Source organism: Hyaena hyaena, unplaced genomic scaffold (genome assembly GCF_003009895.1).
Source record: "Hyaena hyaena isolate Hyena2069 unplaced genomic scaffold, ASM300989v1 scaffold_8, whole genome shotgun sequence".
In the NCBI taxonomy this organism is placed as follows: domain Eukaryota; kingdom Metazoa; phylum Chordata; class Mammalia; order Carnivora; family Hyaenidae; genus Hyaena; species Hyaena hyaena.
This window is the reverse complement of record NW_024080640.1, coordinates 4,292,558-4,311,385: the sequence shown is the minus strand read 5'-3', so window position 1 is coordinate 4,311,385 and position 18,828 is coordinate 4,292,558. Positions and strand designations below refer to the sequence as shown.

The 18,828-nt window shown below is 37.1% G+C and overlaps 1 protein-coding gene across 2 annotated transcripts in view; it reads right to left on the bottom strand.

Moving 5' to 3' along the window:
* Positions 1–18,828, bottom strand: part of MKLN1 (muskelin 1) — a 361,418-nt gene that overhangs the window by 110,385 nt on the left and 232,205 nt on the right. For both annotated transcript variants that reach the window (XM_039243337.1, XM_039243345.1), the window contains 2 exons: positions 7,349–7,491; positions 6,045–6,133 (listed from right to left, as the gene is read on the bottom strand). In XM_039243337.1, the coding sequence (XP_039099268.1) occupies positions 6,045–6,133; positions 7,349–7,491 (232 nt within the window). The remainder of the gene's footprint in view (positions 1–6,044; positions 6,134–7,348; positions 7,492–18,828) is intronic.

Genomic DNA, 18,828 nt, shown 5'->3' with positions numbered 1-18,828 from the left:
AAGTAAAGTACAGGGGCACCTGGGTGGCTCAGGAGCTAAGGTATACTATGTCAGTCAGTTAAGTGCCCAACTTCAGTTCAGGTCATCATCTCACAGTTCGTGGGTTCAAGCCCCACATTTGGCTCTGTGCTGATAGCTCAGAGCCTGGAGCCTACTTTAGATTCTAGTCTCCCTCTCTCTCTTCCCCTTCCCCTCTTGTGCACCCTTCTCTCTCAAAAATAAACATTTCAAAAAGTGTTTATTTTTTTAAGGCTTTTTAAATTTGTTTCTGAGAGAGGGGCGCCTGGGTGGCTTAGTTGGTTAAGCGTCTGACTTTTGCTTAGGTCATGATCTCACGGTTCGTAGGTTCGAGCCCCGCGTCGGGCTCTGTGTTGACTGCCAGCTCAGAGCCTGGAGCCTATTTCAGAGTCTGTCACTCCCTCTCTCTCTGACCCTCCCCTGCTCACGCTCTCTCTCTCTCTCTCCTGGAAATAAATAAAACATTAAAAAATAAATAAATAAATTTGTTTCTGAGAGAGAGAGAGAAAGAGAGAGACAGACAGACAGACAGACAGACAGACAGCCTGAGCAGGGGAGGGTCAGAGACCGAGGGAGATACAGAATCTGAAACAGGCTCCAGGTTCTGAGCTGGCTGTCAGCACAGAGCCCGACACGGGGCTTGAACCCACAAGCCGTGAGATCATGACCTGAGCCGAAGTTGGATGCTTAACCGACTGAGCCACCCAGGCGCCCCTAAAAAAATATTTAAAAAGAAAAGTACAGGGGCATCTGGGTGGCTCTGTAAGCTGAGTGTCTGACTCTTGACTTTAGCTCGGGTCATGATCCCAGGGTTGTGAGATTAAGCCCCCCTCTGAGCTCCATGCTGAGTGTGGAGCTTGTGTAAGATTCTCTCCCTCTGCCCCTCTTCCCTGCTCACACTCTCTCTCCCTCTCTTTCTAAAATAAAAATATTTTAAAAGGACAATTCACTTAGAACGTCTTTGATGATGCAATAAACATTTTTAATAAACTCCTATCATTAAGTACAAATCTTTTTAATATTCTGTATGACAAAATGGGAAGTACACATAAAGCACTTTGCCCCATACCAAAGCATGGTGGTTACCTCAAAGAAAAGAACCCGTACAGCTTATGAGCTAAAATAGTCATTGGTCCCCACCACCCACCAATAGGATACAATTTCCTTTTAAAAGAAACTGACAGACCATCTACAATTATTTAGTTTGGGGTATATAGCAGATATTTATCTATCATTTCAAAGAAAACAACTGACAATATTTGTTGCCAAGGATAAAGTTCAAACTTTCAGGGAAAAATGACTTTCAGAAAATTGGTATCTAAGGTTGTGAATTTAACTACTTTTAGGCAATTTCTCATGAGACTGATGGTGACATATTGATGACCATGATTTTTTAAATATTACATAATGAAATGTTTCCACATTTGGGAGATCTGCGTAACTCAGTAAACTGTATTTCTAAATGAACAATGAATGATGTTACAAAACCATGCATGGATAAAAGATGAACTCAAAGTGTAAGATAAGCCAAAGAGGTTTAAAGTAACACTACTATGGTTCAGAATGAATAACGTAACTGCCTTTTAGAAACTAACACTTGTCAAGTTTTATATATGTAAACAGAATAGCCATCACACTTGACATCAGACCTATTGATTTCTAAGTCCACTGCTCTCTTTTAGCACATCACACTCCATGAGGAGCTAAGGTATACTACGTCAGAAGACTTCCTATCTGTGTGAGTGAAGAAACACAAAGGCAGAAGCCACCAGTCATGAGGATTTATGACGGACTATTAGGATGTTTAATATGGCTTTAAGTTTCCATGTGCAAACAACAAAAATGTCAAAAAGTTTTATATCAATGAATACTAAATTATCATCATTATTTTGGTGTTTATTCCTTTATGTAGCGGTACCATTTAAGAAGTAAAAAGTTTATTACATCACAGCAATAACCTTTCAGAAGTATGAGTCAAAATAAAGTAGGATTTTAACCTCAAGGCCAAAAGAACATATAGTCTCTAAGTGTAACCAGACATTAGCTGGAATTTGAAGTTCCAGGTCCAAGTTCAGTAAGATTAGGAGGAAAAAAATCTTCTTAATAGATCTTATTTAAGTCCCAGTAAAATGTTCATTTATTAAAAATCTTTTTATCAATTGTGTTTTAGTGAGGTTTTGTTTATATACTGGATGACCCAACAGAAATATTTCTAAAATAATATTAGTTATAATTCTTAAAACTTTTCAAAGAACAAGAACATCATAAATTAAAGATGAATGAAGAGTACAGTTAATTTTTTAACAAACTCAAGGGAAATATACAGAATAAGCAAAGGGATGTACACTCACTTCAAATTTTACAAATGATTTTTATAGCATTAATAACTCTAATAATACATAATAGACAGACTACACATTATATGTCAGAAATCTAGGGAAGCCTGGGTGGCTCAGTTGGTTGAGTGTCCAACTTCAGCTCAGGTCATGATCTCGCAATCTGTGGGTTTAAGCCCTGCATGGGGCTCTGTGCTGACAGCTCAGAGCCTGGTGCCTGCTTCGGATTCTGTGTCTCCCTCTCTCTCTGTCCCTCCCCTGCTTGTGCTGTCTCCCCTTCTCTCAAAAATAAAGATTAAAAAAAAAAAGAAGTCTAAATGTGGCCTGCAGCTCAAAGTACATGTTCTTTGCTCCTCAAAGAAAAATGCCTTTGTTCCCACCTCAAATAAAGTTTAGAAACTCCTAATACACATCCTAAGGGCTAAGAGTTTATATCCTAGGGTTCAACCATCAGTTTTCCTCATGGGACCATCAGACACAGATATGAACAGGATCAGTGCTTCTCAACCTTCTTCATAATGACACGCATACACAGTGATAATGTTTATGGCAAACAAGGATATGAGCCTGCAGGCTCCCGTTACTCTAGGATCAAGGTCCACATCTCAGCACAATGAAATGCATTTCTGGCACATTCCATGTGCTTTGGCAGTGTCACTTAGGAAGCTCTTATCAGACAGCTAAGACAGCTGTTAGAAGATGACAGTAATTTCAAAGTTCTGAAAGGTCATAATTCAAGACTAACCACTCTGAAAAGATACATCTATTCCACTATAGAATTAGTTAGTATACAAAACATTTAGCACAGTAACTGGCACATAGTAAGTGCTCAATAAATGTCAGCTATTACTATTATTATTATTACAAGCTATACTACTATATTAATTTTTCTCTTAATAGTACACTTTTTAAAATGTCACCTTTTCACATGTTTTCATAAAGGGCCACCATGAGGGCATCTGCACCTGTCCCAGACTTAGTACTCATTCTAGACTTTTAAATACTTTTGAGGATCCAGAATGCAGGTCCAATCCAGTCAGAGCTGAAGCTTCTCCCTGAAGCCCCCACAGCCATCCAGGCTGCAAAAATCCAAAGAAATCCACAAAATCCAAGTCATTCTAACCATTTATCCCAAGGAGGTAAACAAGTATCTGCTAAATCACCACCAAGAGAGAGCTACACATCACAAATGCTTTTTCAGAATGAACTTTTAAGAAAACACGGTGATAAACTAAAAATACTAACCTAATAGTTTCACATTTTCCTCACATTATTTTTAAACAAAACATACCAAGAGAATGTTGAAAAGACTAGAAAGCAAACACACAGCAGACCACTATTAACATCTCTTAATAGAAAAGAAACCTAAAGTTATCTAAATATTAATACCCTAAATATCACATGAGTAAATAAGTATCTACAATTATTGGAAAAGCTCAAATTAACATTTTGCCTGAATACCATAAAATTAACCCAGGGCTAAGTAAAAGACATCATTATGTTCTGTAATTAAAGGCTGATAGAAAGGGCTAGAAAGAGGTCCAATTTCTTGTCTTCGGGCAGTTGAATATCTAACTCATCCAGAAGAGACCTCTGTTTTACAAATTTTTAAGAAACTATGCAACTTCCCTAAATAGATATTTATTCGCACTTGTTCTAATGACTAATATTAGAAGACTGAGAGCTATAGAAGCAGTAGTAGTACATATTTTCCTTCAATGTAAACCAAAGACTCTAGGTATCATGTAAAAAAGCACAAATAAAAGAACATTAAAAAAAAGAGAAATTTCATTTTGTATGATGAAGCAAAATAGAAATTGAAGAACTACTTTATAGGAAAATATAAGATATTTCACTACTTGTATATCTGAAACACGACATAATGTGAGGGCTGGAGAAGCCAGCAATCTGCATACTGAGGAAAGCAGTACTTGGTACAAAAAAAGAAAAAGACCAAGAGGTAAACATAGTCAAAAAAACTTGCTTCTTCATAAATTCTCAAAGGAAAACAGGAAATAGGTTTTTATTTACAATCATTCATTATAATAACAGAAACTACAGTTACAAAAGAAAGTAGCCCAAATATTTTTTGTAATTAAAAAAGATGGTCTTATGTCTATGATTTTTTGAGAGAGAGACAGAGAGACAGAGCATGAGCAGGGGAAGGGCAGACAGAGAGGGAGACACAGAATTCGAAGCAGGCTCCAGGCTCTGAGCTGTCAGCACAGAGCCTGACACAGGGATTGAACTCGTGAACTGCAAGATCATGACCTGAGTGAAGCTGGACACTTAACTGACGCTTAACTTATCCAGGTGCTCCTGGACAGCCCAAATATACTAAGAATAGCTTTCCCTCTAGAGTAGTCTTTATTAAGACCTTAGATATTCTTTTTGCCCAACAGAACTATTCGATTCAATAAAACAAATAGGCCACCTCGTGATAGGTTGGCAGTGACTATGAAGTACACTGCTTGTTCCAAAAGAGGAATTTTTCTCCCAAATCAAAACATGGGATTCTAGCTTTCATTATTATTCTTTGAAGGATCTGATTCACTCTTATTTTAAGATAATAAATATTGTCAGTTATGCAACATATATACAAATTAACTGTCAAGTCCTCAACTTTTCTACCTTTTAAATAATTATATACTAAAGAAAAGCAAAATAACCCTAAGATTACTAACTTTCAGGAGGTATTACAAATACTGTCTTAAGCTAAATAAATACACGCCTTAGGTAGTATTTTTTAAACACTACATTGCACCATATTGGTGGGCCATAAAATTAGTTTAATGAGAAAAAAAAGACCTATAAAAAACAGAATAGGAGGGGTGTCTGGGTGGCTCAGTCAGGCGTCGGACTCTTGGTTTTGGCCCAGGTCCTGATCTCATGGCTCATGAGTTGAGCCCCACATCAGGCTCTGTGCTGACAGTGCAGAGCCTGCTTGAGATTCTCAGTCTCTTTCTCTCTGCCCCTCCCCAACTCATGATGTCTCTTTCTCAAATAAATAAAGAAAAAAAAATGCAGAATAGGAAATTACTATAATATATTGCCTTAAGGGATTCATCAGTATTTAGTTTTAGAATATTAGCTTTACAACTTGATAAACCCTCTATGAAACAATCAAAGCCGAATCAAGTCACTTATCTCATTAAACCTTTTTTAAATTTTGAGTTTATTTATTTATTTTGAGTTAAGGGGAGGGACGGTGAGAGAATCCCAAGCAGGCTCTGCAAGGTCAGCATGGAGTCTGAAGGGGAGCTCAAGCCCACAAACCTTGAGATCATGACCTGAGCCGAAATCAAGAGTCAGATGCTTAACCAACTAAGCCACCCAGGCGCCTCTCTCATTAAACCTTCTAAGAAAACTTTCAAATGAAAAAATATTTGGAAAAGGTTCCACTTGAAATAACTGTCACTTAGGTACAGATTTATACAGCAGGGATCAGAAAACTTTTTCTGCAAAGGACCAAGAAGTAAATATTTTGTCTCTTCAAACTACTCAACTGCGCCTTTGTTGTGCAAAAGCAAGATATAGACTTATATAACCAGTGAATAACCAGTATGTCAGTGTTCCCAAAATATTTTTAAACACAGGAGTCCTGAAGGATTCGGCTTGGCCCACAGGCTGCAGTTTGCTGACGGATGGTATAAAGAATTTATTTCTATTTCAGGATGCTGAAAACCTTACCTATTTTAATGAATCGACAAGGGAACATCTGTTCATCAATTTTATGCTTCAAGGTGAATGTTTCTTTGTTATAATCATTCTTTAAGCCACTGTGAATAAAAATAAGATTATCAAATCTGACTTCTTAATTTAGTAAATACACTGAAACAAATCATACTCAGATCTTAAGGTTAAACAAAATACATGATCAAGACAATGGTAAGTATTTTAACATGAGAATATAGGTCAAAACTTTACATTCACATCAACTATGTATTATAACTGTGTTCTCTTAGCTATACAAAGTTCAATGAAAAATGTTCAGTGTTAATTAAAGGATGTGGTTACAGTGCAGGGAAATGTGTGACAGGACCTAGTATTCTTAGTGTGTAACATAAAATAGGTAAGCAGTAAGAAAAAAATTAAAAATAATTCACACTCACATCTGAAAACTTAAGAGCCAAATATTAGAAAATTCTGATTAAGATGGCAATAATATTCCTTTTATAGCTCAACAAATTTTCAAAGACAACCTTACTCCATTAGTTTAATAGCATCCACTTCATCCTAAATAAAAATAAATCCATATCACCTCTCTAACATAAACAACCAGGATTGAAACACAAGTATTTAAGGGAAAGTAACTTATCTTTGGGTTGCCTTGTGTCCTAAAGCACTTTCATGACTTAAATCAAATGCAGAATAGATGTAATATTTACTCTTATAAGATGCTGTGCTAACAGGACATATTATAACTATATTCTAAAAACAATAACAGCTTTATTTGTCCATTCTACTGGCTGTCTGATTTTTCATTATATGGGGCAAATTAATACTCTCCTTCCGTGTGGTCTATGCTGTTAAAACTCATATTTACTGAGCTCCTTCCAAATCGCAGGTATGTGCTAGTCACATATCTTTTCTCTTTTTAGTCTCTAATTTATACTAAATTCCCAAAATATTATTTCTGGATTAGGGCAATCGATCTTAATGTTTTGGATAGAGTCTATAATTTTCATAGCGAAGATTTTGATTAAAGCTGAAAATATTTCTAAGGTCATTTACGGTTCAAAAATAAGACTGAAAAATAAGCAGGAAAAAATCCCCACATTTTATTCTTTCTTTTTTAGTGACAATATTAAGTAGTGGCTGTTGATTAAAAAAAAAATGTTAACTCAAGCCACAATATTAAAATAAGGCACTAGAAATACAATAGTAGAAATATTCTTTCTACTATCAAACCATGCAGATTTAGCCACAAAGAGACAAAAGTAAGACTATTAATTTGTTTAAAGACAACTTTCTTCCCCAAGATCATAACTCACCTGGACAATAGCTCTGTCATATTTTCTTCATTCATTCCACCAAAGACTTTAAATTTCTTCAAATTGCAGACATGAGTTTTCTCATATTTTCCAAATGTGATGTTCTGGACTATAGCAGGCCTTTCAAGTTTCAGAATCAAGTACTAAAAAAAGAAACAACCAAATTATATCCTCCTTTGTTTAGAACAAATAAACAACTTTAAAAGTCAAAGCTTTGAACAGTTAGCCGAAGAATGCATAAGACCAGTCCCATCCATCCTGCAGTGATAGACTGGATTTTTAAAGCTGAAAAAGAATAGGGGGCGCCTGGGTGGCTTAGTCGGTTAAGCGTCCGACTTTCGCTTATGTCATGATCTCGCGGTTCGTGAGTTCGAGCCCCGCGTCGGGCTCTGTGCTGACTGCCAGCTCAGAGCCTGGAGCCTGTTTCAGTCTGTGACTCCCTCTCTCTCTGACCCTCCCCTGCTCACGCTGTCTCTCTCTCTCTCCTAGAAATAAATAAAAATATNGTCTGTGACTCCCTCTCTCTCTGACCCTCCCCTGCTCACGCTGTCTCTCTCTCTCTCCTAGAAATAAATAAAAATATTAAAAAAAAAAAAAAACTTAAAAAAAAAAAAAAAGGCTGAAAAAGAATATTCAACAGCCGGGTATAGGCTACCATACCACCACCACTTTCTCTCAGCAAACATCATCATCCTGAACACTAGATGAAGGGGGGAGAAAAGGACGAGTGAGCTAACTTCTAATCAAGGCATGCCATTCAGTAAAAGATATATAAACTAAGAATTACCAAATAAAACAAGATTAGATTGCAAAAGTAGCAATCACATTTTCTCATCAACTATACTCTAAGTGATAAATTTTAAACCTAAAAACAAACTTAGAGATTTACAAACCACTCCTGCCAATTTTATAAATTACAAAACCTGGACCTACTATAGATAGTTCTAATGTAGCTCAAGATTTCATGTTATCCACTAAAGAAAATGGAGTCAGTTAATTAGGGAACACATTTTACATTATGTAGATTGTTTCAATTATAAAAATCAAGAAGGAAACTACTACTGGCTGAGTATATGGAGAAGGAACTATGCAGGGAAATGATTCAGAGGTTTTTGGCAGTGGCTTCATGCTAATAATGGGTAGGTAATACAGGTGACAAAGGCAGGAGAAGAATAAAATTGGTGGTTGGTCCTACTTCCTAGCATGCACAGAAAATTAACTCAAAATGGAGCAAAACTGATCCAAAATCAATCAGTCCTTTAGAATCAAAGATCTAAATGTAAGAGCTAAAACTATAAAGTTCTTAGATGAAAATAGGGGTAAATATGAGATTCTGGATTTGGCAATGAATTCCTAGATATGATATCCAAAGCACAAGCAACAAAATCTAAAATAAATTATACTATATCAAAATCAAAACTTTTGTGCATCAAGGATACTACCAAGAAAGTGAAAATATAACCTACAGGATGGAAGAAAATATTCGCAAATAATAGACCTAATAAAGGCTTAGTATCTAGAAATATAAAGAATTCCTACGATTCAACAACAAAAAAGACAACATAAATGAAAACGGCAAAGGACCTCAATAGCCCTTTTCTCAACGAAGATAAACAAAAAGTTCAACAGGCACATAGAAAGATGTATCATGAATCGTCAGGGAAATGCAAATTAAAACCACAAAGAAATACAACTTCACACCCACATTAGGATGGTTATAATTTAAAAAGCAAAACCAAAAAACACCAGAAAATAATGACTGTTGGTGAGGACAGGACGTAGAGAAAATGGAACTCTCTCATACATTGCTGGTGGAAATGAAAATGAAAATAGTTTGGCAGTTCCTCAAAAAGTTAAACACGGAATTACCAGACAACCCAGAAGGTCTACTCCTACACGTACACCCAATAGAAATGAAAAAAGGTATCCAAACACTTGTACACAAATATTCAGAGAACTACTCACAATGGCCAAAAGATAAAAACAACCCAAAAGTCCATCAACTGACAAATGGATGAACAAAATGAAGCATTTCTATAAAATGGAATACTCTTCAGTCACAAAAAGGAACGGAGTACTGATACATGCTACAACATGGACAAACCTCAAAATCATGCTAAGGGAAAGAAATCAGACCTAAGAGGTTATGTATTATAGGATTCCATTTATACAAAATATCCAGAACAGGTAAATCCACTAAGGCAGAAAGCAGATTAGGAATTCCTAGAAGCTGGGTCACGGGAAAACAGGAGAGGCTACCAGGCGTCCTTATGGAGTGATAAAAATATCTTGGAACTAGATAGAATGGATAGTTGCACAATACTGTGAATGTACTAAATGCCACTGACATGCACATTTTAAAATGATCAGTTTTATGTAATGTCAATTTTACCTCCGTAAAAGAACGAAGCTGATGTTGACGTGAAAGATTAGAATGATAATGATGATGATAAAATCAGAGTTAACATTTTGTGAGCACTAAACTCCCTTGTCCAGCACACTGCTCAGATTTTTACAAGCATTCTCTCATTTTAGTAGGAGTAAGAGAATAGAAGTAGTATTTTAATAATAATTATCCTCTTTAACCTCATCTTAAAGATGAGGAAATTTTGGCTTAGAAAGGCTAATTAACTTGACCATTATTACAACGCTAATCACTGGCAGATGTGACTTTAAAAATCAGTCTTGACTGGTTGATACTATTGGTTGGCTGACCCAACCGCCATTTTCAACCCAGTTTTTCCTAGCCACCTTTCAGCCAAAGGTAGATATATGACAAAATTCTTAGATGTAAGCAGAAGTTTACTGTGGAGTTAAGTTTTGCTTTTCTAAACAAATGTTACCTCTTTGCTATCTGAACAGTAGCAACTGCAACAACCACTGTGCAACCATGAAGAAAAAAATCAACTAAGGGTTGCTGGAGAGGCAGTGGGTGGGGGATGGGCTAAATGGGTGATGGGCACTACAAAAGGCACTTGAGGGGATGAGCACTGGGTGTTATATGTAAGTGATGAGTCACTAAATTCTACGCCTGAAACCATTATTGCACTATATGTTAATTAACTTGGAGTTCAATGAATTTTAAAAACAAATCAAGAGCATCTCAGAGACAGCCAAACTGTGAGCCACTCAACTTTCACCAGAAGCTGTTTTAACTCTAGTTTTGGGGGAGAGGGGCAGGAGGGACCTAATTTGTTTAACCCACTATAATAGGATCTTCTGTCATTTGAAGTTAAAAGCTTCTCTACTGATTCACTGACCCCAAAGTCAAAGCTTTACCCACTACACCATAATAACTGTTTATATACTGTTTACATTTTCAGTAGCAATTCAAATTTCTTTATTATCAAAATTGCCACAGAAACCTTAAGACTGCTATTCTTTAGTCACTGACCCTTTTTTACCCATACCAAAGTAATAAGTATGGTAATATGGTTTTTGGTCATTCAAAGTTTCTTAAGAATACAATTAACTGTATGCTAGAGAACAGGTAAACAAGGGAGTATCTCCCATTCAGTAAGTTATATTTTCATTTTCTTGGTAGTATCCTTTGATGCACAAAAGTTTTGATTTTGATATAGTATAATTTATTTTAGATTTTGTTGCTTGTGCTTTTGTTATCATATCTATGAATTCATTGCCAAATCCAGAATCTCATATTTACCCCTATTTTCATCTAAGAACTTTATAGTTTTAGCTCTTACATTTAGATCTTTGATTCTAAAGGACTGATTGATTTTGGATCAGTTTTGCTCCATTTTGAGTTAATTTTCTGTGCATGCTAGGAAGTAGGACCAACCACCAATTTTATTCTTCTCCTGCCTTTGTCACCTGTATTACCTACCCATTATTAGCATGAAGCCACTGCCAAAAACCTCTGAATCATTTCCCTGCATAGTTCCTTCTCCATATACTCAGCCAGTAGTAGTTTCCTTCTTGATTTTTATAATTGAAACAATCTACATAATGTAAAATGTGTTTCCTAATTAATTGACCCCATCTCTGTCTTTCTCATTCACCCACAATTCCTCTCACTCCTTTCTCTAGTAATCCTTTAAAATCTCAGTTTAGATGTCAGCCTCCCCTGACAACTGGTTAGATACAATGTTGTAACTAATAAAAATGAGTTTTAATACATCTGTTGTGTACTATCCATCACTCCATATATGATACCCCTAAATCCAATAGGAAGCATTTTATATATATATATATATAATTTTATTAATAACCAAATCAACTTTTTGTTATTAAATAGTCACATTAATTAGGGGTGCCTGGGAGGCTCAGTCAGTTAAGCATCTGATTCTTGACTTTGGCTCAGGTCATGATCTCACAGTTGTGAGATAGGGCCCTGCATCCAGCTCTGCACTGAGTGTGAAGCCTGCTTAGGATTCTCGCTCTCCCTCCCTAACTCCTTCCATGCCTGCTTGCTGCCCCAATCCCCCAAAAAGTTACTTAAATAAAATGTAAAATATCTAATCTGAAGCAAACCACAATAATCTGATAGAAACCCTTCTTAGAAGACAGATACCATATGGTTTCACTCATATATGGATCAGGAGAAACTTGACAGAAGACTATAGGGGAAGGGAAAGGGAAAAATTGTTAAGGAGAGGGAGAGAGGCAAACCATAAGAGACTTTTAAACACTGAGAACAGGGGCGCCTGGGTGGCTTAGTCGGTTAAGCGTCCGACTTTCGCTTAGGTCATGATCTCGCGGTTCGTGGGTTCGAGCCCCGCGTCGGGCTCTGTGCTGACTGCCAGCTCAGAGCCTGGAGCCTGTTTCAGTCTGTGACTCCCTCTCTCTCTGACGCTCCCCTGCTCACGCTGTCTCTCTCTCTCTCTCCTAGAAATAAATAAAACATTAAAAAAAAAAATTTTTTAAACAGTGAGAACAAACTGAGGGTTGATGGAGGTTGAGGGAGAGGGGAAAATAGGTGATTGGCATAGAGGAGGGCACTTGTTGGGATGAGCACTGGATGTTATATGGAAACCAACTTCACAATAAACTATATTTCAAAAAAAAAAAAAGAAAAAGAAACTATTCTTAGGTAAAAATTTTAATGTTTGGGGCATCTGGCTGGCTCAGTCAGTACAGCATGCAACTCTTAATCTCAGAATTGTGAAGCCCCATGTTAGGTGTGGAGCCTATTTAAAAAAAAAATATGAAACAACCTAAATGCTCTGGGAAACTAGTTAAGTTTGATATAGTCATGCAATAAAATATTTTTTTTTAATTTAATGTTTAATCACATTTGACTTTATTCATAATGAAATAATAATTCCCATTTTTCCAACTCTTTAAAACATTTTTTTAAATGTTTTATTTATTTTTGAGAGAGAGATAGAGACAGCATGAGCAGGGGAGGGTCAGAGAGAGAGGGAGACACAGAATCCAAAACAGACTCCAGGTTCTAAGCTAGCTGTCAGCACAGAGCCCGAGTTGGGGCTCGAATCCATGAACAGTGAGATCATGACCTGAGCCGAAGTTGGACGCTTAAGAGACTGAGCCACCCAGGCACACCCCCCGTTTTCCAACTCTTGAATATAAATGCTGAGTAGTGTTAGTATTACACAGTGTTGCCCCATAGTTAATTAGGTTTTCATTAATTTGGAGAAATAACTGCTGTAGGTATAGCAAAAAAAAAAAAAAAAAGTAAGTTCATTAAGAATAAACATTTTAGAGAAACTACTTTAGAACCCATTAGAAGGGCTAAGAGCAGGCTGCCCCAAGATGGGCTACTATGGCATAAAGATTATTTTGAGTTAAAAGTATCCACACTTGGGGTGCCTGGGTGGCTCAGTCAGTTAAGTAACTGACTTGATCTAGACTCTGGTCACAATCTCATAGTTTATAAGACGGAGCCTCGCGGCAGGCTCTGTGCTGATAGGGCGCAGGGCCTGCTTGGGATTCTGTCTCTCCCTCTCTCTCCTCCTCCCTGCTTGCTCTCTCTCTTTCTCTCTTAAAATAAATAAATAAATTTAAAAAAAAAAGTAATCAAAACCCAGCAGATATAGGACAAACTCTCTACCTCCCCCTCAACTGCCAAAATTTACACTGGAAAGAGCACCTGTGCCAGGAAGAAAGCTATTAACAGAAACTCCTCTTTACCTAAGGAATTATCTGCATACCAGGGCAATCTGGTTTCCCCAAGCATCTTTTTCTCCCCATTATATCCTCAGGCCCTACCCCTTGCCTTAGCCCATATAAGCTTCCTGTTGCCTCGCTGTCTTTGGAATTTCATGTCTGTGTGGATGCTCCATATGTATACCTATTAAATTTTATTTTCTCCTGTTAATCTGTCTCATGGCAATTTGACTCTAAGTCCAATTGGAAGGACCACAGGACAGAGGAAGGTCTTCCTCCCTGATACTATATATCAACCTTTGAATTTTGAATATATAAATATTAATATATTAATTTTATAATAAAACATAATGTACCACAATTTCTTTTCCAAAAGGGGGATAAGACATAGAAAATTCAGCCACAGAATTAATCAAGCAATGACAAAGATTTTAATGTTCAAAACTTATTCACAACTTCAAACTCCAGAAACTTTTTTCAATGTGAGAACGGTGATTTTAAAAATCATTTTAATCATATAAATAATTACAATGTGTAAGGAACAGGGTGATACAAAGGAAGAAAGTGGTAGGAGGAGAAGAAAGTAGGAGCGGGTGGTAGGAGGACTGACTTGAGAGCTATAGATGTGTCTAGCAGTGCAAGCGCTTCCCAGGAGCTGCGACTTAGAGCATAAGACAGAGTATCATTCATTTCCTCAGGCCACCATAACAAAGTACCACAAGCTTGGTTGCTGAAAACAAGAGAAATTTATTCTCTCACAGTTCTGGAGACCAGAAGCCTGAAATCAAGGTGTTGGCAGGATCATGTTCCCTCTGAAAGCTCTAGAAGAGGATCCCTCTTTCCCTCTTCCAGTATCTAGTGGCTCCTGGTGACCCTGGCTTGTGGTAGTGTAACTCCAATCTCTGCCTCCGTGTCCACGGGGCCTTCTTTCCAGTATCTTTCTGTGTTGAACAAAGACACTCCTCGTTGGATTTAGGGCCTAACCTATCCAGGATGATCTCACCTTGAGATCTTTAAGTTAATTACATGTGTCAAGACCTTTATTCCAAATAAGGTCACATTCTAGGACTGCATATATCTTTTCAGGGAGGCTATTACTCAACCTACTACGAACCAGCAAGGCAAAAGAGTGTGTTAAGAGACTAAAGAGGGAGGCACTCACCAGGGCATTCGATGACATTTTAAGGAATATAAATTATAAATGCAACAGGATGTATTAAACACAATGGAAAGCCAAGATCTGATTAACATTCTCTCTCTCTCTCTCTCTCTCTCTCTCTCTCTCTCTCACTCACTCACACACACACACACACACACACACACACACACACACAGTGTGTTTTGTGGAGAATAAATCAGAGGAACTAGCAGATCAGGGAGGACTCTATTACAGTAATTCAAGCAAGAGATGAGAAGAAGAAGACCTGGACTGGAATGGTATGGAGATGAAGGTGATTAGATAGCTCTGACATATTTTGGAGACAGAATAAATGGAATTTAGTGATAGCTGGATGTAGGAAGAGGAAAGGGAGATGTCCAGGACTATGATTCAACTTCTAACTCAAATAACAGGCTAACTGAGAATACCATTTACTCTGATCATTAGGACTGGCACAGAAACAGGTAGCACAGAAATGAGACTAGGAAAGTCCAGATCCTTATCTCTATTATGTCTTGGGCTGTGTTATAAATCACTCCAGTGTCTGAAAACAATGGTGATTTATGAGTTCTCATGATCCCACAAGTTCAATGGACAGTTCTTCCAATTATATTCCTGGACTCAACCATGTTGCTTTATCAGCTGGCGGGTGGCTTGGGGAAGTGGACTTAGCTGGGGTGGAACTGAGGAGGCTGAATTTAGTTGAGATGATTGGGCCTTTCCATGTAGAACTGTATCTTCAGGAAGGTCACCTGGGCTTTCTTCAGAGCACTGCACTCTCAGAGTTCTAAGTGAGAGCAGAGCTATAATGCCTCTTGAGGCCTTGCTTAGAAGTTGCCAATAACGGGGCACCTAGGTGGCTCAGTCAGTTAAGCAACCGACTTCGGCTCAGGTCATGATCTCATGGCTTGTGAGTTTGAGCCCTGCTTCGGGCTCTGTGCTTACAGCTCAGAGCCTGGAGCCTGCTATGGATTGTGTGTCTCCCCTCTCTCTCTGTCCCTCCCTCACTCACACTCTGTCTCTTTCTCTCTCAAAAGTAAAATAAACATTAAAAAAAAAAAAAAAAGGAAAAGAAGTTGCCAATAACATCTTCATAGAATTTCTTGGTAGTCAAAGCAAGTCACAAGGCCAGTCAAGATTTATAAGTTAGGAAAAGAGACTGCCCATCTTGATGGAAAGAGCTATATATACTATCTGACTGTATTATGAAATCTGGATTCTATTCCAGGAGTAGAGAAACACAAAAAGGTTTTAAGGTGTGGAGCAACAGTAATAAAATCAATACCCATCCATTCAGGATTAGAAACCCTCAGAAAACTATACCAAAAAGGAAACTTTCTCAACTGTTATAGTCCATCTATAATATATCCATAGCCAGCATCATACTTAAGTTGGAATCAGGGGAAGAGGGTAATGTAAAGAGGAGAAAATACCTGCAAATAAAGTATCTGATAAAGAACTTATAAACAAAAACATAAAAAAATGCCTCAAGATTCAATAATAAGAAAATAACCAAATTAAAAAAAAATTTTTTAATGTTTTATTTATTTCTAGCAGAGAGAGAGAGAGACAGCGTGAGCAGGGGAGGGTCAGAGAGAGAGGGAGTCACAGACTGAAACAGGCTCCAGGCTCTGAGCTGGCAGTCAGCACAGAGCCCGACGCGGGGCTCGAACCCACGAACCGCGAGATCATGACCTGAGCGAAAGTCGGACGCTTAACTAACTAAGCCACCCGGGCGCCCCGAAAATAACCAAATTTTAAAATAGACAAACCTCTGAATAGCTGATTCATCAAAGAACATTTAGGGAGGGGCGCCTGGGTGGCTTAGTCGGTTAAGCGTCCGACTTTCGCTTAGGTCATGATCTCACGGTTCGTGGGTTCGAGCCCCGCATCGGGCTCTGTGCTGACGGCCAGCTCAGAGCCTGGAGCCTCTTTCAGAGTCTGTATCTCCCTCTCTCTATAACCCTCCCCTGCTCACGCTGTCTCTCTCTCTCTCTCCTAGAAATAAATAAAAATATTTAAAAAAAAAAAGAAGAAGAAGAACATTTAGGGAGGCAAAATAAGCACATAAGATGGTCAAAATCATTAATAATTTTTGAGATGCAAATTAGAACCACAAACACTTGTACATTAATTTTCAATGCATCTTTATTGATGATAGTCAAAACCTAGAAACAAATCTTATGTCTACTAATACGTAAGATACAAGAGACTTCAAGTAGGCAACAAAAATGGATGAATTATCAACACAAACCACAATACAGATGAATTTAAAGGCAACTTTGAGTGAGGAGCACCTGGGTGGCTCATTGGTTAAGTGTCTGACTGTTGGTTTGGGCTCAGATCATGATCTCCCAGTTTGTGGGTTTGAGCCCACATCAGGCTCCACAATGACAGTGTGGAGCCTGCTTGGGATTCTCTGTCTCCTCCTCTCTGTCCCTCCCCTGCTCTCTCTCTCTTTCTCTCCGTCTCTCTAAATGAATGAATGAATGAATGAATGAATAAATATTTTTTTAAAAAATGAAATCAGATGAAAAAGATATATTATATTTCTCCATTTACATAAAATCCTAGAAAATGCAAATAAATCAATAATGGCTGCCTAGAGATGGGATGGAGGCAGGTGAGACAAATTAAATGGATACATGGGAAATTCTGGGGGTAGTAGATATGTCTAATATTTTAAATGTGGTGCTATTTTGAGGGTGTATGGATAAAAATTTATCAAATTATACACTTCAAATGTGAACTTTATTGTATGTCAATCATACCTTGATAGCTACTTAATAATAATAAAAGTTAGTATTAACAAAATGAAAAAGCAAGACACAGACTTGGAAAAATTATTTGTAATACAGAACTAAGAATTTATATCTAGAATAAATATAAACAATGCCTCCAACTCAAGAAATAAAAATAGCAAACTGTTCCATTTTTTTTTAAAAATGAGGTAAAGAATTCACAAAAATAAAAGATAAATGAACAGCCAATAAGCAAAGTCTTAAATCTTTACTCATCAAAGAACTATAAATTAAAACCACTTCATACCAACAATACTCACTAAAATTAAAATGTGTGTCAATGCCAAATGTTGATGAAACGGAAGCAACTAGCAGTCTGATAATTTCATATAAAGTAATATATCCCTACCTTACAATGCAGTAACTCTACCTCTGGATATATATCCACAATGATAAAAAATACACATTGGTTTTAAAATCATCTGAAAGAATATAGATATAAGCTTTATTCATAATCACCAAAAACTGAAACAATGTACATGTCCATAGATAGGAGAACGGGTAAATAAATTATGGTATATTTATAGAACAGAATGGTATTTTGTAATGGAAAGAAATACTGATAGGTGCAACAACATGGATAAACATGAAAAACATTCTGAGCAAAAAACGCCATGTATGACTCCATTTTTATTAAATTTTAGAACTGGCAGAACTAATCTATGCCAAAAGAAATCTAAGCAGCAGCTGCTTCTGGGTAGAGGGTGGGAGAAATAAAGATTTACTGGTAAGGGACAGAAAGGATCTTTCTGAGGCGATAGAAGCATTTTATATTTTGATAGGGTCTGAATTATATTTATGTGTGCATTTTTCAACATGGATACTGTACACCTAAGGTCCACATATTTCATTATATGTAAACTACATTATATTATAAAAATGTATTATACAATATAAACAATGTTCCTTTCACAAATTGGGACAAAACACGATTAAGACACTTTGTAAATGTACCGGTAACCTAGCTGTATAGCTAGAAATTATACTGAAATGGATATACTTTCAAACTCACAACCCCAAGATCAAGAGTCACATGCTCTACCAACTGAGGCAGCCGGGTGCCCCTGAAATGCATATATTTTCTGCCTCACTTTGCATTTATTCTAATATTCTTATTATGGTTCATCGTGGAAAAATAAGCTGAATAAATTATAAAAACTAAAACATATACCTACCCACCTACCACACATACCAACTGTATTAAGAAATCACTAAAGTTTCTCTGACCTGCTCAGATTATACAAAAGAAGGAATGCTTGCTGTTTGTTAAACAATTTTAACTGCCTTCTTTAGCTCCAGAAAGCAAAGAATATTACCTAAAACCGTACTTTTACTTAAACTACCTCAGAGGGAGCTTATAATTTTAGTTTAAGAGTTACGATCTAATCTTTCTTAAAGCAATTGTTAAGACATTTGTGACTACATGTATATAT